The 26,750-nt window shown below is 36.0% G+C and overlaps 2 protein-coding genes across 7 annotated transcripts in view; both read left to right on the top strand.

Moving 5' to 3' along the window:
- LOC114266363 (AUGMIN subunit 3) overlaps positions 1 to 17,928 on the top strand; it is a 46,847-nt gene extending 28,919 nt beyond the window's left edge. For 5 of the 6 annotated variants that reach the window (XM_028207243.2, XM_082920179.1, XM_082920178.1 and 2 more), the window contains 8 exons: positions 14,862 to 14,919; positions 15,018 to 15,073; positions 15,832 to 15,984; positions 16,125 to 16,236; positions 16,332 to 16,476; positions 16,905 to 16,980; positions 17,284 to 17,379; positions 17,537 to 17,928. In XM_028207243.2, coding sequence (XP_028063044.2) covers positions 14,862 to 14,919; positions 15,018 to 15,073; positions 15,832 to 15,984; positions 16,125 to 16,236; positions 16,332 to 16,476; positions 16,905 to 16,980; positions 17,284 to 17,379; positions 17,537 to 17,668 — 828 coding nt within the window. In that variant the 3' untranslated portion in view covers positions 17,669 to 17,928. The remainder of the gene's footprint in view (positions 1 to 14,861; positions 14,920 to 15,017; positions 15,074 to 15,831; positions 15,985 to 16,124; positions 16,237 to 16,331; positions 16,477 to 16,904; positions 16,981 to 17,283; positions 17,380 to 17,536) is intronic. The other variant, XM_082920177.1, reaches the window with a different exon arrangement.
- On the top strand, positions 8,452 to 9,649 carry LOC145822632 (short-chain dehydrogenase/reductase GME11361-like). The gene has a single exon (XM_082920180.1). The coding sequence runs from the start codon at positions 8,580 to 8,582 to the stop codon at positions 9,468 to 9,470; it is 891 nt and encodes a 296-aa protein (XP_082776306.1). The 5' UTR covers positions 8,452 to 8,579; the 3' UTR covers positions 9,471 to 9,649.
- Positions 17,929 to 26,750: the final 8,822 nt, after the last annotated feature.

The following is a 26,750-nucleotide window of genomic DNA, read 5'->3' as shown; positions in this document are numbered from 1 at the left end:
ACCGTTGTAGCAGACAATGTGGTGACAGTTGTTGTGACAGTTTACGGAGTCTTGTTGGACCCTTGTAGAAACTAACCGGAATCAATGTCGGGACAGTTTACAGAGTCTTGTCGGACCCTTGTAGAAACTAACCGGAATCAATGTCGGGACAGTTTACAGAGTCTTGTCGGACCCTTGTAGAAACTAACCGGAATCTATGTCGGGACAGTTTACAGAGTCTTGTCGGACCCTTGTAGAAACTAACCGGAATCTATGTCGGGACAGTTTACAGAGTCTTGTCGGACCCATAAAGGAGCTAACCAGAATTAATGTCGGGACAGTTTATAGGGTCATGTCGGACCGCTTAAAAAGTCGCACCCTCAAAAGGTGTGCCCAATTTTTCAAAAGGCGTGCCATCAAAAGGCGTGCCCAATTCATCAAAAGACGAGCCAGACATGATGGCGAGGCACGTGGGCGCCTTGGCTTGCGTGCCCGTTTGTCGGCTGGTGGCAAGAGGCGCGCGATGCGCGTGGCTGCCTTGGCTATTTAACCAAGGCTGATGCTGAGGCTGAGGCAGAGAAAAGCTGCGAAAAACCTCTGAAAAAAAACTTCGTTGTGCTGAGAGAGAGAGTCTGAAAAACTCTTCGTTGTGCTGAGAGAGAGAATCTTTAACACTCTGTTGCGAGAGATATTCTGTAACACTCGGTTACCCAGAAAATGGCCTCGTCTTCCCGGAGTCTGCTCACTCTCTTTCCAGACCTCAACGAGTCAACAAGAGAGAAAACTGGTGCGGTGGCACTGGAACCTCAACCAAGCGCCCCGGAGTTTGCTCCGTTGAACTTTCCGATGCGGTCGGTGGAGCAAAAAATGGCAGTGCAAACGGATGTGGAGGCTAATCAGTATACTTTGAAGGCATGTGTGGAGTCCATGACGGCGGTCACAAACTTGTCGCACCGGCTGCAGAGTAGGACAAATGAGGTGCAGCAATTAAACTCCCAGCTGGCTCTGCTCCAACGCATGTATAAGGATGCGCGAGCAGAGATAAGTGTGCTAAAGGCGGAAAACAAGGAGCTGAAGCGGAAGGCCAGTTTTATGTTCCGATTTGGAGGGCCGCCATATGCTGCAGTGGAGGAGCAGGGAGTAGTGATCATGCCCAGTGGAGTGGGAAACACGGAGGCAACACCGGCAAGGGCCGCCCAGGACGGAGGCAAGAAGAAAAGACCGGCGGCAGAGTAGAGAAGAAAAAATCCCACCTGTGAATGTGGTTGTTTGTTTGTTTGTTTTTTTTTTGTTTTTTTTTTTTTTTGTAAAATTGTGATCGGGGTTGATCCCTGAGATGAATAAAATATGGTTTGGTGTGCAAAGCTAGATGGTATGAATGGAATTGGAAAAAGATTAAAAATAAGGTGAAAGAAAAATAAAGAAAGAAATAATAAAAATATATTTGAAATCAAAAATGAAAGATGGGGAAATAAGGAAAGTGGTTTGGAGAAAATAAATAAAAATAATGGAGTTTGAAATCAAACGGAGGAGAGATGATGTTTTTTTTTTTTTTTTTTTTTATAATAAAAAAAAGAGATATATATATATATATATATATAAAATAAAGAAAGTGGGGAAAGTGGCGGTGGATGCAAAGTGGGTTGGAAAGTGAAAAGATGAGAGAGAGAAGGCATGTGGGTGGTTGTCCATTGTGGAGGACAAACATAGTGGGTTATATTATATTCAGAAAGTTGTCCATTGTGAATGATGGTTTTGATGATGGTGATGGAGGAGTGAGTGTGGAGAGTGAAGGGTATTGAAGAAGAGTGAGGAACGATGGGTCTGTGAGACATATGCTTGTGAGAGAAAAGGAATCTGAAAGAAAGAAGAGATGGGTGTTGTAGCTTTCTCTCTCATCCTGGCATTACCGTAAGGGATGAGCTCGGAAAATGGAAGACATGAACACGACTGGACATTCAGCACTCCACATGTCAACCTTGGCATCATATTGCTGAAATTGCAGAATTTCTGGGGCCATATACAGTGGAGACCTGCAAACTGTCTCTGCGTGATCATTAGGATGTAAAATTCTTGAGAGACCAAAAACAGCAATCTTTAGCACTGCATCACTGTGAGGGCTTGAAAGCAAAATGTTCTCTGGTTTCAAAGTGAAGGTATGTGTTGTGTAGAAAATAAGCGGAATAGGTTGAGGTCCGGCGGGCGGCTAAGGTGAGGTTGCCGCCCGCCGGGGAAGCGAAAATACTAGGTTTTAAACCAGCTCTGATACCATGTAAGAAATAATGTATAGAGAAAGAGAGAGAATAAATTGTATGTATTATTATTGATTGATATATATTGATATTACAAGATTGTTATATTATTACAATGATTCATGATTCCTATATATAGAAGATGGTGAGTGTGTAGTAGGTAAGGAGTAGGTGAAGTGGAGGTGGTATTGGTGTAGTGGGTTAGGTTTAGTGGAGTAGGTGAGGTGGTAGTGGTGTAGTGGGTTAGGTTTAGTGGAGTAGGTTTAAGTGGGTGAAGTAGGTGGAGAGTAGGTGGATTTTAACATAGAGAGTATGTTTACTTTTAGGACGAAAATGCCCTTTATACATCTTCAAATTTACCAAAAAATGCCATTGTTTTTTCCTCTCTCTGTACTCCATTTCTTTTCCACCAGCACAACCTATTTATGCTAGTATGTTTCTGATAAATTAAACCCCAAAAAAGTACCACATGGGCTCCAATAACAATAACCATAGAGTTTTGATTACCACCATGATCAAAACGATTTGTTACTATAAGATTTTTGGCCACTTCTTTGCTGTAATGTTGTTTGATTTGTACAGTATGTATTTGTGTTTTATTTGATTGATTTGTAAATATTATTCCATGAATCTGATTCCATGGATGGGTCTTCTTATGAATCTGATTCCATGATTGATTTATCATTCTTAGACTTTATGGATGGGTCTTCTTTGATTTTATCATTCCTGAATTTTTTGTAACCCTTTGATCTGGTTTTAATGGCTTTAAAGTTGGAACAAATAATTCTCTAAGTGAACTAGTAAATAGTTCTCAGTGAAAAATTATCCAGTCCATCTCGAAATTGAATGACCCTTCTTGAATTGTGCTAGCTGCTGGGAAGGGTATATAGCATGTGTGTGTTTGGTTGACTGATTTGAATCTAATTTCATGGTGTTTGATGAATCCATTATGTTTATAGCACATATATATATACATATAAATTATGAATGTGTATATGTATTATATTATGTTTATAGTCTGTGATATATGTTAGATATATTTGTGGAATATACAATCACTGAAACCTGTATTGATTTATATATATACATATATATACCCTTCAAAATTCAAACTATTTATGAATCAAAATAGAAAAATATAGCAAGAATTAGGTGATCTTCAAGGGTAAATTTTTTAAGAAATTAAGGGGGAGAAATGGGAGAAGTTAAAAATGGGTTTTGTTGTGCGTTTTGTGCGAAAGGCAGCACTCAGATTCCATCAAGCAAATAGATACAAGGGCTCCAATAACAATAACCATGGTTGCTGCCATAAGAGAGAGAAGATGCAAGAAGAACATAAGTTAAATGAAAGGATGAAGAAGACAAGCTAAGAAGCATGGACACGGACACGTGACATGACACGGATACGACACGGACACGCTGACACGTTAATTTTCAAAAAATGAAGGACACGACATGTAGGGGACACGCATGAAATATGTAATTTTATATATTTATTATATGTTGTATATATTAATATATCATTCAAGGATAATAAAAAGTCCAATATGACACTAATTCTTATAAATTTATATGATTTTTGTTTTATTATTGTATCTTAAGTTATTTTGTTTAAACTTATAATTAGTTTCACATGTATCCAATCGATAGACACGTGTGTTTATGTGATTGACATGTGTGTCTTCTAAGTATCCAAAGAGTGTTCAGCTGTTTAAAAAATTTTTAAAATTAGGACACGTTTTGAAGAGTGTCGGACACTTGTCCTAAGAGTGTCCAAAGAGTGTCGGTGTCCGACACGGACACGACACGGATACGTCACCTTCTTAGAAGTGTCCGTGCTTCTTAGAAGACAAGGGTGGGTATAAAGGTCAATTAACCATTGTTGTTAATAGAAGTTAGACGTGCACTTTAGTCCATAAACCATGTGGGGGTTATGTGGTGATTTTTGAATGTCAGGAGGGTAATCCGCACCCAGTTCAAACCACAAGGGGGTAAAGTGAAGTTTGCCCTAAATTATACCTAGATTTTTAACTTATATGTCTTTAAGTATATATGTATATCCATATCTATTCAGATGTGTATGTGTAAGAAATAATGTATAGAGAAAGAGAGAGAATAAATTGTATGTATTATTATTGATTGATATATTGATTTCTATTACAATGATTCATGATTCCTATATATAGAAGAGGGTGAGTGTGTAGTAGGTAAGGAGTAGGTGAAGTGGAGGTGGTAGTGGTGTAGTGGGTTAGGTTTAGTGGAGTAGGTGAGGTGGTAGTGGTGTAGTGGGTTAGGTTTAGTGGAGTAGGTGAGGTGGTAGTGGTGTAGTGGGTTAGGTTTAGTGGAGTAGGTTTAAGTGGGTGAAGTAGGTGGAGAGTAGGTGGATTTTAACAGCCCCCCGCAAACTCAAGGGGGATAGGAACTAACCAACTTGAGTTTGGAGAGAGTAACAAAACAAGAAAATACATAAAAATAAAAGAGGATAAGAGACACTGTATGGTCGTGTCAGACCATTGGTGAAGACACTGGATGGTGGTGTCATAACATTGTAGAGGACAGTGTATGGGGGTGTCATAACCATGTAGAGGACACTGTATGGTGGTGTCATAACGGTGTAGAGGACACTGGATGGCGGTGTCAGACCGATGTAGAAGACAGTTTATGGGGTCATGTCGGACCGTTGTAGCAGACAATGTGGTGACAGTTGTTGTGACAGTTTACGGAGTCTTGCTGGACCCTTGTAGAAACTAACTGGAATCAATGTCGGGACAGTTTACAGAGTCTTGTCGGACCCATAAAGGAGCTAACCGGAATCAATGTCGGGACAGTTTACAGAGTCTTGTCGGACCCTTGAAGGAGCTAACCGGAATCAATGTCGGGACAGTTTACAGAGTCTTGTCGGACCCATAAAGGAGCTAACCGGAATCAATGTCGGGACAGTTTATAGGGTCATGTCGGACCGTCGTAAAAGTTGCACCCTCAAAAGGTGTGCCCAATCTTTCAAAAGGCGTGCCATCAAAAGGCGTGCCCAATTCATCAAAAGGCGTGCCATCAAAAGACGTGCCATCAAAAGGCGCACCCATATTGTCGGCGAGCGTCGAGCGGCGCATGATGCGCGTGTCTGCCGCTTCGTCAGGGTCTTTATAAATCGAATCGGAGGCTGAGGTTGGGAAGCATAACAAACCAGTCTGAAACCTCTGAACCTTTGCAGTCTGAAACACTCTGTAACCAACCCTTCTCTGAAACACTCTGCAACCCATAACATGGCCTCTTCTTCCCGTCCAGCTAACCAGAACATGGCCTCCTCTTCCCGTGGGCTACTTACGCTCTTTCCAGAACTGAATGAGTCCACAAGAGAAATAACTGGTGCGGTGGCCAGTGAACCTCAACCAAACACCTCTGGTTTTGCTCCGTTGAACTTTCCGATGCGGTCGGTGGAGCAAAAAATGGCGGTGCAGTCGGATGTGGAGGCCAATCAGTTTACCTTGAAGTCATGTGTGGAAACCATGACTGCGGTTACAAATTTGTCGAACCGGCTGCAGAGTAGGACAAATGAGGTGCAGCAGTTAAACGCCCAACTGGCTCTGCTCCAACGCATGTATAAGGATGCGCGAGCAGAGATAAGTGTGCTAAAGGCGGAAAACAAGGAGCTGAAGCGGAAGGCCAGTTTTATGTTCCGATTTGGAGGGCCGCCATATGCTGCAGTGGAGGAGCAGGGAGTAGTGATCATGCCCAGTGGAGTGGGAAACACGGAGGCAACACCGGCAAGGGCCGCCCAAGACGGTGGCAAGAAGAAAAGACCGGCGGAATAGGCGAGAAGAAAAATCCCACTGTTCCGATTTGTGTTGGTTGTGTTTTGTTTTGTTTTGTGTTTTTTTATTTTTATTTTTTTTTATTTTTATTTTTTTTATGGTGTAAAATGCTGATCGGGGTTGATCCCCGGCATGAAGAAATGACAAGTTTGTAAAATGTTGTTTTTTTTTTTTTTTTTTTTTTTTTGTTTTTGTTTTTGTTTTTTTTTTTTTTTGTTTTGGGAGTGTTTTGTTGAAAAAATAAAAATAAAATGAAAGAAAACAAGGGAGAAAGAAAATAGATAAAAAATATTTATAGATGGATTATATGAAAAACATCAGTGCGATTGTTTCAAAATAAAGTGGGGTATTTAAAAAAGAGGAAAAGTGACTTGGAAAAAATAAATAAAAATAAGTGATTTTTGAAATCAAATGGAGGAGAGAGAGGGACAAACCCATGTGATAAAGTGGAGAGAGAGTCGGTGAGTGGGGTGCAAAAGGTGAAGGAGAAATGATGGATTGAAAATAGTTTGGGTCAAAAGTGGACACTGTTAGTAGGGAACATGAGTGCATTGATTATTTGATATAATAATAATAATAATAAAAATAAAAAGTTAGAACAGTTGGAGAGAATGAGTGGAGTATGGTAAGGGTTTCATCCAAAGCCAAAATTCCTGCAGCGAATCACTTCGCAAATCCTAGCATGAGCTTTTTCTCTTTCCAGGCTTATTCATGAATTTCCTGGTGATTTCAAGAGCCTCTGGTGGCATTGTGGCAGAGAACACCCCAACCTGGATTTTGGGTGGCAGCAACTGAGAACACCCCAACCTGGATTTTGGGTGGCAGCAACTGGAAAATATCATAGATCTGATTTTTAAAAACCTCGTGACAGCATTTCATCAGCTTCATCCAAGACAAACATTTTGATGTAAACAGGGCGAAGTGATTGTCTCCGCAACATGTCAAACACACGACCAGGAGTACCAACAACAACATGAACCCCACTGGAGAGAATGCGCTGATCTTCGCGCACACTAGTCCCTCCAACACAAGCATGAACCTTCACACTTTGCTGGGCAAGTTCAAGAGTGGGTGGAAGAACCAAAGCTTGGCACTCAACCAAGCTATAATCTAGCTGCTGCAGAATTCCAGAGCAGAATGTTGCAGTGTTTCCAGTTCCAGACTGTCTCGTCATATGAGGTGAAGAATTCTTCTCCATCAGCCTCACACATGACTACAGTTGCACAAATCTTTGTTGATTTTATCAGCGGAATAGGTTGAGGTCCGGCGGGCGGCTAAGGTGAGGTTGCCGCCCGCCGGGGAAGCGAAAATACTAGGTTTTAAACCAGCTCTGATACCATGTAAGAAATAATGTATAGAGAAAGAGAGAGAATAAATTGTATGTATTATTATTGATTGATATATTGATTTCTATTACAATGATTCATGATTCCTATATATAGAAGAGGGTGAGTGTGTAGTAGGTAAGGAGTAGGTGAAGTGGAGGTGGTAGTGGTGTAGTGGGTTAGGTTTAGTGGAGTAGGTGAGGTGGTAGTGGTGTAGTGGGTTAGGTTTAGTGGAGTAGGTGAGGTGGTAGTGGTGTAGTGGGTTAGGTTTAGTGGAGTAGGTTTAAGTGGGTGAAGTAGGTGGAGAGTAGGTGGATTTTAACAGTATGGTACAGATTCACCATTGAAATTGGGTCTTCATTAAAGCTATAGATTGGAGTTGTTTCAGCTTCTTCTTTCCACCATACTCACAATTAGATCAATACATATGTATGTGTGTGAATAATGGATTTTTATAGTTTTTATGCTCTTGATTTTTTTTATTCCACTTTCTTTTTAATAGACTATGTTCTGCAAACATTTGATTCATTAGAATTGATTGTGGTTGTTGAATTGAATATGGCGGTGGTGGTGGTTGCGTTTTCTGTTAATAGAGATGGAAGAAGACAATGTTATAGTACAAAGGGCATAAAGGTCTTTTTACATTTTCTGTTAACAGAGTTAATTATGCATTTTAGTCCAAAATCACATGGGAGATCTTTGTCTATTTTTAAACGTGAGGGGGGCATAGTGCTCTAGGGTCATACCATAGGGAGGTAAAATGAATTTTACCCTTTTTTTTAACTGTAGTGGAGGCAAAAAAGCAACAGTATCTACCTGTCCCTTCTAAGTTAATCCAATTAGAAGTATCCATATTGCATATATGATGTGTGCTATTGCCATCTTTAGTGGAAATCTACACTATAATTCCTTGGAAACCTCTATTTTACGACTGTTCTTGATTACTGTTAGAATTTCCCATCTTTACCTTCACCTACTCCACTACACACTCCACTTCACCTACCTCTACTCCACCACACACTCCACTTCACCTAACCCACTATCACCTCCACTACACCTACTACCACATTACCTTCACCTACTCCACTACACACTCCACTTCACCTACCTCTACTCCACTACACACTCCACTTCACCTAACCCACTATCACCTCCACTACACCTACTACCACATTTTCTTCTATATATAGATTGTATAGGAATTGTAATTAATGCATCTTGTAATCTATCAATCATGTAATACATCAATCAATAATATACTTCAATATTGTTTACATGGTATCAGAGCAGGTTTAGAACCTAATATTTTAGCTTCACCGGCGGGCGGCAACCTCACCTTAGCCGTCCGCCGGATCCCAACCTATTCCCCTATCATCTCTATCATTCTATTATTCTCGATCATGGAGTCGTCTTACAACAAACAGGTGGTCCTCATCACAGGCTGTACCACTGGCGGCATATGCCACGCGCTCGCACGAGCCTTCGCCGCCGAGAAATGCGTGGTGGTGGCGACGAGTCGGTCTCGGTCGTCCATGGCGGACCTGGAAGAGGACTCAAGGTTCTTCCTTCAAGAGCTCGACGTGTTGTCCGATGAGAGCGTCCAAAACGTTCTCTCCAATGTTCTTCAAGAGTTTGGACGCATCGATGTCCTCGTCAACAATGCTGGGGTCCAATTCGTAGGACCTCTTGCTGAGATCCCTCTTTCTGCAATTCAAGCTACTTTCAATACCAATGTTTATGGTACCATGAGATTGATACAAGCTGTGGTGCCTCACATGGCCTCTAGAAAGAAGGTTAAGATTGTAACTGTGGGAAGTGTTTCTGTTTTGGCCCCTCCACCATGGGCAGGTGCTTACACTGCATCTAAGGCTGCTCTGCATGCACTAACTGATTCCTTGAGATTGGAACTTAGGCCATTTGGGATCGATGTTATCAATGTTGTCCCAGGAGCCATTAGATCAAACCTAGGAAATTCTGCTGCAGCTAGCTACAGTCGAATGCCTGAATGGAAATTATACAAGCAATTCAATGAAGCAATCCAAGCAAGCCCTCAACAGCACCTTGAAACTTATTTTATTTTATTTTCTTATCTCTTTTTTTGACTATTACAACACAGCACCAGCACACTTGTTCCCACCTTTCATCATGGTCTCCACTTTCTTTTCTTTTTTTTTATTTTAATCCATCTTTTTGAAAACAAAACCGCATCACCAGCTTTGCACACCAACCCAATTTCCATCTCACATTTCTTTTTTTAATATATATATATATCTTAAAATAATGCATCATCAAACCACACCCATGTGCACCCACGTTCTTTCCCCCTTTTCTTTTATTTAACTATATATATATATATTTATTATCATATATTTTCACTACTCCTATTTTTATTTTATTTTATTTTATTTTATTTATTCTCTCTTTCTTTTTCTATCCATTTTCCTTAAAAAAAAAAAAAAAAAAAAAAAAAAAAACAACAACAACAACAACAAACCAAGGAAGACGACGAACTGCTACCACACTCATTTTATTCATATTGGGGCTCATCCCGATCATCATTTTACAACAAAAAAAACAAAAAAAAAAAAACAAAAACAAAAACACAAACCAACACAAACCATCCACACCCACAGTGGGATTTTTCTTCTCTACTCTGCCGCCGGCCTCTTCTTTTTGCCTCCAGTCTGCTCCTCCACTGCAGCATCTGGCGGTCCTCCAAATTGGAACATCACGGTGGCCTTCCGTTTCAGTTCCTTATTTTCCGCCTTCAGCACACTTATCTCTGCTCGCGCATCCTTATACATGCGTTGGAGCAGAGCCAGTTGGGAGTTTAACTGCTGCACCTCATTTGTCCTACTCTGCAGCCGGTTCGACAGGTTTGTGACCGCCGTCATGGTTTCCACGCATGACTTCAGAGTATACTGATTAGCCTCAATATCAGTTTGCACCGCCATTTTTTGCTCCACCGACCGCATCGGAAAGTTCAATGGAGCAAAACCAGAGGTGTTTGGTTGAGGTTCACTGGCCACCGCACCAGTTATTTCTCTTGTGGGCTCGTTCAGTTCTGGAAAGAGCGTGAGCAGGTTCTGGGTAGCTGGACGGGAAGAAGAGGCCATGTTTTTGGGTTGCTAAGTGTTTCAGCGAAATAGCAATTTCAGACTGGTAATGTTCGGAAGGGTTGGTGACAGAATGGCAACAAAGTGTTCCACAGTTTCTCTCTCCGCAGAGGCAGAGTTTTTTCAGCGAAGGGTTGGTTTCAGAGGTTTCAGAATGGTATGCCTCAGCCTCAGCCTTCGTCTTGGTTAAATAGCCGAGGCAGCCACGCGTATCGCGCGCCTCTTGCCGCCCGACAAACTGGCACGCCTTTTCATGGCACATCTTTTGACAAAGTGGACACGCCTTTTGATGGCACGCCTTTTGATGAATTGGGCACGCCTTTTGATGGCACGCCTTTTGACAAAATTGGGCACACCTTTTGAGGGTGCAACTTTTTAAGAGTCCGACAAGACTCTGTAAACTGTCCCGACATTGATTCCGGTTAGCTCCTTTATGGGTCCGACAAGACTCTGTAAACTGTCCCGACATTGATTCCGGTTAGCTCCTTTATGGGTCCGACAAGACTCTGTAAACTGTCCCGACATTGATTCCGGTTAGTTTCTACAAGGGTCCAGCAAGACTCCGTAAACTGTCACAACATTGTCTTCTACAACGGTCCGACATGACCCCATAAACTGTCTTCTACATCGGTCTGACACCACCATACAGTGTCCTCTACAACGTTATGACACCCCATACAGTGTCTTCACCAACGGTCTGACACGACCATACAGTGTCTCCTATCCTTTTTTATTTTTATGTATTTTCTTGTTTTGTTACTCTCTCCAAACTCAAGTTGGTTAGTTTCTCTCCTCCTTGAGTTTGCGGGGGGCTGTTAGAATTTCCCATCTTTACCTTCACCTACTCCACTACACACTCCACTTCACCTACCTCTACTCCACTACACACTCCACTTCACCTAACCCACTATCACCTCCACTACACCTACTACCACATTTTCTTCTATATATAGATTGTATAGGAATTGTAATTAATGCATCTTGTAATCTATCAATCTTGTAATACATCAATCAATAATATACTTCAATATTGTTTACAATTACATTGTGTTTTTCTCCAAATTAGGGGTGAATTTCATGCGCATAAAGGCCTCGTTTGGGAACTTGGCTGTTTTAGTTTGTGCCTGTTTGGCAGAAATTATAATCAGCTTATTTCAGCTTTCAGCTTAATTTAAGCTATTTTGATGTGTTTAGTTTAGCTTATAGCTTATAGCTTATAGCTTTTTGGAAGTCAGAAATCAGCTTATTCTTTGAGTGGAGCAGGAGATGCTTTAAGAATAAGTCAGAAATCAGCTTATGTTCATAGTTATAAGCTATAAACTGTTTAGACATAAGCTATAAGTACTTTCCCACAGCTCTACCAAACAGGGCTTTTGCCTTTTTGACTATTTTATGAGATGAAAAAGAGTTGTGTTTGGGATGATTTGTGGATTTTTTTGTAGTTGAATAGATGGTTGTGAGAGAAAAAGTTATTGATAGATGTTGTAGGATCTGACATTTTGTTTTATTGGCTATTTTAGCCTCTTTTATTTTTTATTTATTTTTATTTTTTGTCTTTATTGGCTATTTTAGCAAAAAAAACTGTTCCCAAACAGGGCCAAAGTTTGCTAGCCCCAAGTTATATCTGAAAGGTGTTACAGAATTGGGGAAAAGAACATTAAGAAAATTGGAAGATTCCCATTTACTCAGGGTTATAAATCTTCATCTTAATAACAGACATAAGAATGTAAGTTATGCGTGTTCAAGAAGCAAAACACCGAAAGTAGGATATTTGCCATGGGTTTTTCCTTCATTTGTGTTGTTGTGTGATATAAGTGAAGTTTGAGATTTATTGTGGGGAAAAAAATTGTTGAGAACAGTTGAAGCACCTTCAGTAGCAAAGACTGGATGTAGTCAAGGGACATTTTCTTCAGCAATGACAACTATGTATATAATTACTACCAGAATCAAGAATGTTTACACATTTTGAATAACATCACCACCTAATTATCAAGCAAATGAATTAATAATCTCAAGATACCTTGGACCAGATAAGATATTATAACCATTGATAATGAATAATAATGAGTAATGTATTTCTCTGTCTCTCTCTCTCTCTCTCTCCCAAAAAAAAAAAAAAAAAAAAAATGAAGGGTATTACGCTATGTATATTGTTTGAATATTCAGATGGCCTTGGCGTGATTAATCTTGTAGGTGTTTCTATCCTTATATTTTGACAGAGGTTATGATGTTTATCTCTTCACATGTTATATGAAGACTGTTGGTTTGGTGCAAATTAGAAATTTTTGAAGACAACATAGCATGGTTTAGGAAATTAGAATCATCACTATATTATGGGTATTGCATGATGCTCAAGCCTTTCAGTGACAATTTTTAGTAGGCAAACAAATGTTTTGAGAAAGTTAGAAAGCCTTTGCAGATGTAAGTTTTTAAAACTTTTATTTGCTATCATCAGATGGAAATGTCTTGTATCACTTGGTTAATTGGCTTTGACGTAGTCATATTAAATTATCTAGGGCAAAATTCATCGCTTGTGGTATCACCTCAAAGCACTTCGTCCCCTCTCTTTTAAAAATAGCCAAATAACCCTCAAATGGTTTTGGACTAAAATATAACACTTAACTTCGTTTATTTTGTTTGTGAAAGGACATTTATACCCTTAGTTCTCCACCAGTCTCCACCAGTCAACTCAATTTTTCCGGCTATCATTTATCACCAAACCCATTCCACCACCAAATTCAAATCCAATATAATTTTTATTTGCAAATATTTTTAGATATATAGATATACATATTATATACACAAATATACATGTAATAGATATATATCCTAAAGAACCAAAAATGTGGGTTTTGGTTTGGGGGGGGAAGGGTGTACCTTGCTCTTGATATATGTGATTGATGTTGCTTTTTTCTTAATCTTCTTCAACGTGTATGTGTGCTGTGTAGCAAATGAGAGTTAAAAGTTCGATTTTTGAGAGGCTAGAGAGGCGGTGGGTTGGCTGGCAAAGGCTGGGGAGGTGATGGGTGGTGAGATTAGATCACGACGGTAGGTGGCCTGGTGGCGGGGATGGCTAGAGTTAGGGTTTGGTTTTGGGGAAAAATATGATGATAAGGGTAAATTTGTTATTTTACAATTTTTTTTGAAGTTGAATGTGTTTTTATTTTTAGTTTTTTTCATGACAACTCTCGATTTAAGTGTGGCACAAATTCCATCAATTTGGACGAAATTATTAACAGCAAGGAGGTGAGATGCAAATTGATCAAAACCACATGGGGGGTGTTTGGCTATTTTTAAAATACCTTGCTTTGGGGTTAAACCACAAGGTGGTAAAATAGATTTTACCAAATTATCAAATACTGATAGTGCTCCTCACTATTGGCGTTCACTACACGTAGTATGTACTTGCTGACTTCAACAGATTGGACTTATTTCATATAACAGATAGCACCTGACCGTAGAGCATTTGTTTACAGTTACTTTTGTATGCTATCTCAACCAGTTATTCAAGCTGTTGCCCAGGTTTCTTGTTGTCCCAGCCTGCTTATGTGCTTGTCATGATGACTCACGCTGATGCACATGATCTTAACCCTTTCCAGTTTACATGTATTATGTGCTGGTAGACTGTCAGGCAATGAAATGCTATGTTACATAGACTCTTCTATTTCCCCCAAAATATCTGTGTCCACTGGATATGACAAAGATAAGGGTGTGGAATATGTGTCTAACACTCATACCCAATTTAGACACTTGGATCCTCCAACTTTTACAATGTTTGAAGAATAAGAAAAAAAACTCACATTTACTAGAAAAGAAACATTTATAACCTCAGACATAGGCAAGAAATAAAAATTCGACATTTTTCTAGTACAATACTTCCGCAGATTTGGCTTCATTTAATATTTAGTTCTGTTTTAAATTTTATTCAATTGCAAGTACATTTTTACATTATTTACAACATTTTATCTAAGAATATTATATAATATGTGATATATATGTGTATCCATAACAAGTCTCCATACCCATATGTTATCTTGGATACATATCCCAATAGCTTAAGATTTAAGTTTATGAAGGTCTGACACTTAGACACACACTCATACCCAATACTCGTACCCGAGTTCATGTAACATAGATGAAATGTGAATCTTTGTTTATATGACTTGTTTTATCTTCAAGAATGGTCATTATATCTTTTAGCTATTAACTGTCCATTGTTCTAGTGTAATACAAGTCAGACAGCTGTCCTAAAACTGCCTTAAATATGTTTTCTATTCCCCAAAGGCCTGATTTTTGTAATTGTACTTTTTTTCAGACTTTATGTGAGGGTGATTGATATAAATTCTAATTATGAGTGCACATCTTTTGTTTTCCCAGACTATTCCTGATCTTTGTTGGGAGCTAGCTCAGCTTCAAGACACATACATCCTGCAAGGTATTGGAAACAACGATTTTAACTTGTGAAGTTCTAATAATTACTTTATATATATTTTTCTATTTTTTCTAATATAATTTTCATTCTTGAATATGCAGGTGATTATGATTTAAAGGTCATGCGCCAAGAATATTATATTAATCGCCAAAAAGCGGTATGTTTAGGTACATGATAATTTAACATTTGGCATGTCTCTATTAAAAATTTCCTTGTCGAGGATGTTGATAATATTATTTAAATCACAGACAAGAATGGTGTTTAAGTTTGGTCTTTTTCAGAGACGCAATTTGTTTGTTTCTTAGCAAGGCTGAAGTTTTTCAAGGTTAGAAAACCAGATTTTTGGCATGTAGAATAATGAATTGGCTTAATTACATGCTTGACACCTTAATTGTTTGACCGGTTCAATCACACTATTTGAATTTGAATTTCCAAATTAGAATAAGTACTTCAGACATGGCTATTTTTGGACATCGTAATTTCTTTTGTCAATAGACTGCTACTCGTTGTGCATCGTTTGTTTTTAACATGTCAAACAATCATAAATGAAACTAATGTGATTGGATTGGCATTATCTAGGGTGTGTAGTGAGTTTCATTGAATACCCCAATTCAACACCGAAGAATTTCCTTCTGCTCCTTGTATGACTTGTTGGAAAACCCATTGTCGGACTAAATGCTCTTTGTTGTTCAAAATGAATGGTTACATTTTTGTAATTTTCTAATTGTTCAGAAGTCTTTCTCCAGTATATCACTGGCAGTCCTTCGTGAGTGGGGCATGCACCTTTTTGTTTGTTTTAGAGCCGTTTTGGCAGGGCGTACTAAACCCACTACTGGCACATTCTGCAGCTCTAATATTATTGTTGTGTTCAGTGTTAGTTCACGTCATTGTTCCAATTGTCATTGCTTTTGGCAGTTTATAAATCATCTGATTAATCAGCTAGCAAGGCATCAGTTTCTAAAAATAGCTTGTTGGTTGGAAAAGAAGACTATGCTTGAAGCTTATTCATTGCTCAAAGTTATTGAGTCAGAGCTACAGGGATACCTGTCTGCAACTAAAGGTCGAGTGGTATGTGGGTGCTTAAGCTTTTTAGAAATCACCTATTGTACATATAACTCTTGAGAAACCTGAGCCGATAATTTCTCAAGCTTCATTATTTTCTTTATCTTATTTGTTACTGTCTTTATTTTGTGTTATAATCTTTATAGGGTCGTTGCCTAGCGTTGATTCAAGCCACATCAGATGTACAAGAACAAGGAGCAGTGGACGATCGAGATACTTTCCTGCATGGTGTTAGAGACCTCTTGAGTATTCATTCAAGTAATGACAGTTCTTCAACTTATCAATATGATGCTTCTTGTTCGCTCTGTGGAAGAAAGATAAATGATTGCTTTCTCTTGTTTCCCTTTGGGTAGATGCTCAAGTCGGGTTGTCAACAACATATGTATCAGCACCGGGCATCGTTCAACAGACATCTGGCCTTCAGTCAGACTTGATGATCCTTCAGTCTGACCTAGAAAATGCCCTTCCTGAGGACAGAAACAGATGCATCAATGAGCTGTGAGTTATCCTTCCTAAGCTCAGGCAAATAATTTGCTCTCACCTAGAATGTATTTATCAATTTCTCATCTACCAGCATCAGGATGTGGATTTGGTCAATTTGATTTTGTTGAGTTTTCCTGTAAAATTCCAAAAAAAACCTCTGGCTCTCATTACTGACTTTGAGCGAACCTGACGTCAAGTACTAAAGTGTAATAGATCGTAAACTTTGGGTACCAAAATGGAACACTAAAAAGATTAGGAATAAAATGTGACAGAACATGTACTTTGGGGCCATTAATGTAATTAACTCTGGGTTCAGACAAACTAACTTATAAAACAGAAACGTCCAATTACCATTAATTGTGTTTGGGATATAACAGAGGATTACTGTATGGAAGCTCAAAAATTTACAGCATTTCTTATTTTTCTTTTTGTTTATATGTTAGGTGCACTCTTATTCAAAGTTTGCAGCAACTACTTTTTTCATCGTCAACAACGGCACAACCAATCCTGACACCTCGAGTATACATTTTTACCTTTTGCCATTAATATTTGTTTTTTCTTTACACTTTTCACTTCCTGTTAGTCTTTTCATTAAGTTCTCTTGATATTGTCGGCATTCTGAATTTTCCTGAAACCGTTCTCTCTTAAATATGAACTGGAACTGTATATGAAATCATGCACTCCCTGCATAATTTTTGCACCTTTTAAAGCCATGTTTATCCATTATTCAATACTCATCTAATCCTCTTTGGCAATATGACCATACTGGGGTCTTGTATCAAATTCAATATTTCTGATTTTGAAATATTTGGTTCCCTATAGCCATTAATGAAAGAGCTTGACGAAATGGAAAAGATCAATGCAAAACTCTCTGCTGCAGTTGAAGAAGTGACACTGCAGCATTGCAAGAAGAATGAGGTAATTTCTCACCTATTCTATTTGTTTTTGGATCGCTTTTAAGTCTGATATTCAGTTAAGATTGGATTATTATATTTATATATAAAATATGTATTTGTTTGGAAGAAAGATCATTAGATCGTGCTCTCATCCATGGTACATTGCTTTCTGAACACAGATTGTAAAACATCATTCACAAGAGGTGGGCTTTCAGAGGCGGGTTTTTGTTGATTTCTTCTGCAATCCTGAGCGTTTAACGAATCAAGTTAAAGAACTGACTGCTCGTGTCAGGGCTTTGCAAGCTTCATAGTTCACTCGAATGCCATCACAATATGCATAGGGCAATCAATCCTCATCAGTGAACCGATGTTTCTAAGATCTTATGTATGTTTTCTTCATGTGTTATGGATGCTGAAAATTTTGGGAGCTCATTGCATCATTTGTTTATAACCATTATTGTACCATTTTTTAAAATCACATTCCCACCTGTGCCACCTTGTGTGTACACTTGTATAGGAGATATCATAACACTTTGTGTCATGTTTAATCAACAAATTACTTGAGATGACATATGTAGAAGATTTGTGCTCAGAACAATCAAAAATAGAAAAGAGAAAAAGAGTGTTCAAACAAAAACCAACAATATGTTAAAAAAAAAAAAAAACAAAAACCAACAATTTTAAAATTAAAGTACATGAAACATTTGAAGAATATCAACACAATCTATCAAGAACAACCATCACTTGTGACATCAGAGGAATTCAAGACTTCACTAGGGTGTTCTTCACTTTAGGTGCTGATACTGTGCCGAAGCAGGTCTGCCAAACCTGGATAGCTGATGTTGGTTACACTTTGTGTTTGTCGCGTTCATGGAGTTAATGCTTTGAGTATTTCCCTTGCTACCATTGTCTTTTGATAAATTCAGCGATGATTTTTTAGGGGGCACCATTGCGGTGCAGGTGGCAATGGACTGATCCGGGATGGGTGGTCGGAGTGCATATGCAGCTATTTTTGGATGCCACATTCGGTTTGCTGGCTATCACATTCTTCTTCTTCTTCACTATATTTTGCATTGCTTTAGCTAATGTAATGACTCCCTGATTTGAAACACCAATACTCATCTTAGGCCTGTGTAGTTCATAAAACAGGTGTACAGATGTACATTCATTACAAACAATAACAATAAGAACATAATTTTTTTGGTAAAATAAACTGATATCTCTTGAGCTTTAGAGAAATTATTGTAAGTTCTACAATTTTTGTATAATTACAATGATATGTTTTTTAGAAATGTTAAATAGACTGAAACTAATGGAAATAATATGAAGATAAAAAGATAAGTGTGCGATGCCACTTGATGCTACTTGGTAAGTCGCAATGAAGAAGCAACCCAGTTAAGTGTCTGTAGCAATCACATGACCACTTGACCAAATACTAGTATAAACAAACAAGAATAACTATAGAAAATAACATCACCACCAACTCCTGCAGTAGGCAATGCTAAATTTATACAAACAATATAGGGAAATTCTGACATACACACCCATAGGAGTGCAACTAGGGTGTAAAAATGGGCCACGGCTCGCCCGGTTCGGGTCCGAGCCCAGTCCGAGACCTTAGGCTTGGGCTGTCATTTTGAAACCTGGCTCGACGTATCGGCCCGCTCAAGATTCACCCAAAGCCCGGTCCGAGACCCAGTCCACTCGAGGCCTAGTTTCATTTTTAGTAGAAAAGAATAAAATTTTGCTGGAAAAAATTAAAAAAAAAAATGTTCAAGTACGCCTAAGCTTGAGCCCAAGCCCAGGTCTAGGCCCGCCGGCTTGCCCAAGGCCCGAATACTCCCTAGGCCTAGGCCTAATTTTCTAGCACATGGGCTGGCCCGGCCTAAATTTTTGCGGGAGCCTGTGCAGCCCAACATGAGCTGGGCTAGGCCAAATTTACACCCTTAGGTATACCATATGTATCCCTAGTTATGTCATTTTCTTCTTTAGTTCTAATCAATTTTTTCTTTAGTTATAATATTATTTTAGTTATGCCTTATGTTATGTTTAATTATAACATTTTTCTTTTTTTAGTTATGTCTCAAAAAGTATTTTCCCAAAGGTTATATTATTTTATTCTTTAATTATAAGGTGCAAATATATAGCCAAATTTGATCATTGATGTACATAACAAAACACAACAAAAATAAATAAATAAATAAATTACAAAAAACAAATAAATAACAAAAAAAAAAAACCAGTAATATCATACCAATATGGGTACAAAATTTGAATTACCTTTACACTTCAAATAGTGAGATACTAATACATTAGTAATACATCATTGATTCCATATGTTTTGATGTAAAATATATTATAATTAAATAAAATTTTTATAAAAATTAATTATTTATTCAAATTAATAATTTAAACATAACTTTAGAGACTTTGAAAACCAAAGTCATTCTACTTGACTTTGGTGAAAATTATATTTTTACAAAAATATTTTACTTAGTTTTTATGCAACCAAACAACGATTTTTGGTAAATTTTTACATCAAAATAAAAAAATTAAAAAAAAATGATGAAAACAGTCTTAAGATTTTAGAAGAGGATTTTCTCCAATACTTTTTATCCAGTTATGCTGTTAAATTGTTTACCTTTGGATCATCTGCAAAGGTGAACAATTCAATGGTGCTGGTTGGTTGCATGAAGAAAGTGTCAGAAAGGTTTCAGATCTCAAGATTCTGCACAAAGTACTGTGAGATAAGTGTGTGTATAGAGGGACAAATGCAAGATTCTAATATAGGAGGGTGAACGTCAATTCTAACAAAAACATTAAAAAAAGTGTAGATTACAATATCAATGTCTACTCACGTAAAAGGTGATAATAGCATAAAGAATATATATAAATAAATATATTTTTCTATACTCTTGTTGAGTTATATAAAATCAATATAAAACATTTACATTCCTACATTTTATATCAAATCTTCTTTTGACCCCTATATATGAAATCATGACATTTGACTCTTTGAACTTCTTGTCAAATCCCATTTTGACCTCTACACATGAAACAGTAACATAGTCTTTATCTATTCTTATTTCTTTCTCTTCGATTTTTCTTCTACCTTTTTTTTTATTTTTTTATTTCAAAAACTCTTGAATTTTCATCCCAATTAATTTTCAGCATACAAATATATATATATATATATATTATATTATATTATATAACTCTCACGTGCTTATCACGTAAGACAGAGTATATTGGTGAAAAATATTGATGATATTCCTCTCTTACCATCATTTCATAATCACATTTTTGTTATATGACTGTATTCTATTAAAGATTTAAATAATGAAGTAACAGAATGAGAACATTAATTGACACATTTGTGGATATTATAGTGGAATTCAACTAAAAGTGTAGAGAATTGACTGTCACAATTTTATGTGTAGAGCTAAAATAAGATTTGACCAAAAATGCAGGAGGCTGACTGCCACAATTTTATGAGTAGATGCCAAAGTGAGATTTGACGAAAATGTTAAGGATTGACTATCATAATTGAAAATGAAATTTGATACAAAATATAAGAGTGCAAAGTATAATTTACCCTAAAACAATCTGTTGGCACTAATTGTGAAACACCAAATTTTATTGTTATGTTTAGTGGAAATTGTTAAATTCTTTTTTTAAAAAAAAAATTTAAAAGAAGGCAATCCAATATAATTTAAAATAATTAATATTAATAAATAAAGCACTTTTTAAAATGGGAGGAGGGGATCACCCTTACTCCCTCGAAATTCATATATATATATATGTATCTCTTTTTTTTCTTTTTTTTTAATCGGGCATATATATGTATCTCTTTGAAAATAGAGTTTTAAACACTTGTCAATGAAAAAAAAAATAGAAGACATAAATATCACTATCACTGTAGGACTTACACTATTAGAGCTCTACTATTTGCTCCCAAATATTATTCATGTATGTATGTGCGTGTGTGTGGAGTGAGTGGGAATGTAAAACAATGGAAAGTAGAGAGAGTGAACATACGAAAGGTTTGAGGATGTTGTCAGTCTCGTCCCAGTTTCTCTGTATTAACTCAGACGGCATTCTTATTCCTTCATCCAAAGTACGTACTTAAAAACAAAAAAGACAAGCTAGGGCCACTGGGCGCAAAAGATTTCAGAACAATAAGAATTAATATATACATATATATATACATATATATATATACAGAGAGAGAGAGAGAGAGAGACAGAGAGACAGAGAGAGAGTCCAAGTAGAAGAAGAATAAGATGATGATGAGGGTGGTGGGCGTATTGATTTTTTTTTTGGGGATTAGCATAAATAAAATTATGGGAAGATTATGAATTTGGCGCGTGCTAATAGATAGTCCTAACAAACTGCTTATATTGGTATTTGGATAAAACTTTGGGATTTAGAACCAAAGAATTAACCCAACTATAACTTGTTAAACAAATTAGGTCATATTTGTTTGGATGGACGTGAGCTTAAGATTAGACTAATAATCTAATAAAATTATTAATCTAATATTTAGTTAAATAATTAAAGTACGGACTAACAATCCATCCGGGTATGATATCCCACATATGATGGACTATTCAATCCCACAGAGGGGGTGTGATATAAATTGGAAGACTAAGCTAAAGTCTAGACTATTAGTTTTTTCTTATAATCCTACCTCAATCCAAACATAGGATGAGATACATATTTCAAAGGGATTCGTAATTCTAAGATTATTAGTCATGGGATCCTGTTGGAAATAGTTATAAATTCTGGGTAAAACCAGAATTTTATCCTAAGTTCGGTCTATTTTTTAGGTGGGCCCCGTGCGTTGATTTTCACAGGTCAAAGTGGTAACACGTTCTATGCCGCGTTGAGATTCACGTGGTATATTTGGTTGCTCAAAACCATTACCGAGTGAATGGGAAATTGAAGCCAAAGTGTGCTCCATGGAAATGGAGTTTTGGTGGAAATTTCTTAAAGTTGTAAAATAGCTTGTCCCACATTGATTTGGTGGGACGTTTTGAAAGGGTTTATAAGGCTTGTGTTTGGTACTTGGGTGTGTCCCAAGGGGTACCCAAGTATTTTAGAGGGAGAGGTTATGGACAAAATGGGCTAGACCCATTGGACCCAAAAATCACCACACGCGCGCCGCCGTCCGCCCGGGCGGGCCGGGCTTGGGCACGGGTGCGTGGTGTGAGGTTGGGTTGGGCTTGTTCAGCCCAATACTAATCTTTTTGGGCCAAAAACATTTGAATTTAATTTTATTTTTGGTAAAATAAAATCCAGAATTCAAATTAAACTGGTTTGGTTTTTCTGTACATCCAAATAGGGCCCTTCCCGTATTAAACCGGAAATAATCTGATCCGAATTTACTGTACACCCAAACAAGGCCCTTCCCATTTTTGTTATCTGTTTGAATTGTAACCCAACAGATTCAACTCTGTTTGAATTCAAAACCAACAGGTATCATACCTGTTCAATTCAAAAACCTAAAGCCACCATTCCATCTATAAATAGGACAGCCCTCATTTGAATTTTTAAAACTCGAATTTTCGTCCTTCATAATTCTGCAAACATCCTCTTCATTTTGTTGCATTATTTTCTTGTCAGAGAGAGTATAAACACTTTGTGTATTCGTTAGACAAACAATTTGTAGTGCTGCTATTGTTTGTAGTAGATCATTTTATCCTGGGAGATAGACGTCCACATTCTGAAAGCACCGTGGAGAGGACGAATCTATCTTAAGGACACAGTGTCAAACACTGGACTTGATCAGATTATAATTCGAAGAAATTAAATCAAGTAAGTTATTTAATTAATTTTTGTGTTATTGTTATTTATTTAAATCATATTTTAATTTTGTTTTTGTAACAAAATAAAATCTGTTTTTATTTATTTATTTATTATTTCGAGTTTGATTTTTGTAATCAAACAAATTCTCTCATTTTCTTTATTTCTTTAAATTTTAGTTGTTGTTTTGTACACAATAGAATTAAATCTTTTAAATACAGTGAAGATTGTCCAACAAATCCAACCTAATCTAGTCCGCCCAAATAAGCATGATTAGTGTTCTAAGTTCCAAAAAAAAAAAAGTTTCCTAAGCAATGTGGCATTTTATGATTGGCTACTTATTACACAAAACAAAATCTATCTAGATATTGAAGGAAGGTTGTATCTTGTTGTAATTAAAATTTCTATCTAACAAAATATTTTTAACTTCTACAAAAACTCCATAATGCTTATAGGTTAACTCAACCAGTACTAATAGGATCCCCTGCAAGTAAGGTGGTCAAGAGTTTAGGGTTCAAGTTGCGGTCGTTTGTCCCAAAAAAAGAAAAAGAAGCACTAATTGGGAAGTACAATTCTAACAAAATTTGATCCTATAAAATAAATAAATACATAAATTCTATCCAAAAAACAAATAAAAAAAGAAAAAGAAAAATGAAAGAGATTATTTCAAGTGAAATAGGTCATCAACAAATACCTTGATTCAACTTTTTATCTTTTTAAAAGGTAACATTTTTGCAACCATAGAATTCAATTGTTGAAGAAAAATAATTTGCCCAATGACTGTAATAAAAATAGGAAAATGTTTTACACCTCTAATAAAACTTTCATTATTTTATTTCTAATGCGGAATGATAGATGTCAACTTTTAATTTGTCACATATTCACTCTACTTCCTTACTATATCATTAGAGGTACAATTGAGAGTGATAAAATGAGAAAATGTAGCAAAACTCATAAAAATAATATTATACTAGAAATTTTGTATTTTATTATTGAAATTATTACACTAAAATTGAAAGGCTCGTATCTACCAACTATTGGTATTTATTCTACCAAAAATATGATTGGTACAAAGTAATAAGCAAAGAATTACAATATGTTGTTTATGGATATCATGATATATTGGAATATATTAACTTTATTATAATTAAATTGGTTTCTTACGAGTTTATTTGGCATCTCTAAAAAACATCTCTATTCGATACTTTAAATATGATGTGACGTTTCAACGGTCATATTTTGACATCAAGTATCAGCTTTACTCAGTGTCAAAAGTTAATGTGGCATTTGACATTAACTTTTCATGCCAATTTTGACATGTACGTATTTCATACCTTTTTCTTTTTTTCTTTTTTTTTTTAAATAGAAGAGTTTCTATGTAAAATAAAAGAATTTAAATTTAAATTTAAAAAATAATAAAATAATAAATTTGACATATCGGGTGGAGAGTTTTCATGTCAAATTGACATATACTAATTTGCCACTTAAACTTTTAAAAAAATTTGACATACCAAATCTTGAAGGTTTTGGTAGAGATATTCTAAATAAGTGCACTTATTTAGGTCATCTTATCTCTACTTACACTTATTTAAATCATTCTAAATAACCCCTAGGTGTTTGAAAAGGGCTAAAATAGCTCATGTGAGGCTAAAATAACTAATAAAATAAAACATTTCATCTCATCATATTTTCATAAAGACTAAATAACAAATTAAAATAACATATTACCAAATGGGGAGGGAAACGTTTATCGGGTAAAAGAAGTAGGAATTTTAAGCAAAGCTAAACGGTTTTGTTCCTTAACAAAGAATTTACCACGCAAGTTTTTCAAGACTAAGATCAAACAACTAATAAATGTTGTTAATACACTTCTTTGGTAAAGATAAATATGTCCGCGCTTTTAGAGACCCAAGTACAATGAAAAAAAATAGAAAAATTGCCACACAATAAAAAAAAAAAAAAAAAAAACAACGAATCTTAGAATTTGACTCTTCTAACAAAATAATTTTTAATTTTTTCAATTTAAATTCTGAACTTTTGATTTGTCTTCAATTTAAACCATTTACTTTTTTTGGTGAAGTAAATTGACCAAAAAAAAATAGTCATTAAACTCAGGCCAAGTTTGAAAAGACTAAATAAGTGAACTTTTTGACTTTTTATGAAATATGAGTTGGATTTTGGTTGAGTTTGAAGTGATGTGTTAGAGAGGTGATATGAGTTAAATAAGATGATGTGACTTAAATAGGATAGTGACTTTTTGACTTTTTTGATTTTTTGGAGGATGCCAAACTTGACCTCAATGAAAATTGGTACTTTAAATATTTTATGTTACATTGAATTTATTGATTAAAATATTATTATTTTTTCGTCGATTTTAGTTAACAAAAATAAGCAAATGATTTAAATTGAAAACAAATCAAAAGATTATAATTTAAATTGACTAAATTGAAAAACGAAATTTTATTTTGTTAAAATTGTCAAACTCTAGGTTTTTTTTTTTGTTGTAATTGTCCCAAAAAATTTAGAAAGTTCAAGAATAAATTTTCAGATAAAGATTTAAATTAAAAATGAATAAATAAATAGATAAATTACCTAAAATATCTAGGATTCTTAAATGAATAAAGCTATACGCGTCAATTGGTATATTAATTTGTATCAATGGATGATGTGACATAATTTTAGAAATTTTAGATTTTTATAGTTTATATAATGGGTGGACTCCATAGTTTTTAAGTGACAATATTATAGTATATATTAGTACACTAATTGGTATATCGATAGATATATGTAACACCATACATGTTTCTTAACAATAAAATTAGGTTTGACCAAAAAAGTTGTTGAGGAATTGAATATATTTTGGTTTGTATAACAAGTGTCAATCATAGATTGTTATATTGTTTGGGATGTACTAGCTCCTTCATAATGAGTTCGAACAAAATCTTGTCCAGATCAAACAAATTTATAAATTTTATCCAAAAAATTATTCAGAAATACTAATATATAGTTTAAATTCATTCTACATATTAACTTCACAATACAATATCCACCACAAATTTTGACAGCTCTGTGGTCCGTCCCCAGTGTTTAGCTCTTTTTTCCTTCGCAGTTGTTTTGGTAACTAACTATTTTAATTGATGTTTGAATTTTTTATGAAATGACGTCCAGAAAAATAGGAAAAAAAAAAAAAAAAGTTAACATTTTGGTAATAATTTTTTGATTATTTTAACTAATTTCCAAACTTGAGTGTGATATATTTCCTCTTGGGGATGACTTTAGTTTTTAGGTTTTTTTACATTATATATATATATAGATACAAGCAATATCTAACTGTAGGTACAATTTGATAAGGTTTACAGTTTATCATTATTTTATTTAAAATATATATATAAACATGTCTATGTTTATTTTTGTAAAATAAAAATGTGGTATATACATGTATTTTAAAATTAATTTTTGAAAATAAGTGAAAGGAGTGCATAGCAAGAGGAGGTGTTATCCACGATTGAATATATTGATCGGAGATGGTTGTCACTAAAAGTGATTTCTAATAAGAGATGGTGGCTAACGATAGTTGACACTGGTAGA

Source organism: Camellia sinensis, chromosome 3, assembly GCF_055761805.1.
Source record: "Camellia sinensis isolate YWXY chromosome 3, ASM5576180v1, whole genome shotgun sequence".
Lineage (NCBI taxonomy): Eukaryota > Viridiplantae > Streptophyta > Magnoliopsida > Ericales > Theaceae > Camellia > Camellia sinensis.
The sequence above is the reverse complement of the archived record's forward strand: the minus strand, read 5'-3'. Positions and strand labels throughout refer to the sequence as shown.

What these genes read in the sequence shown, in the direction of transcription:
- LOC145822632 (XM_082920180.1), top strand. Translation starts at nt 8,580, where the DNA reads ATGCATCTTGTAATCTATCAATCATGTAATACATCAATCAATAATATA.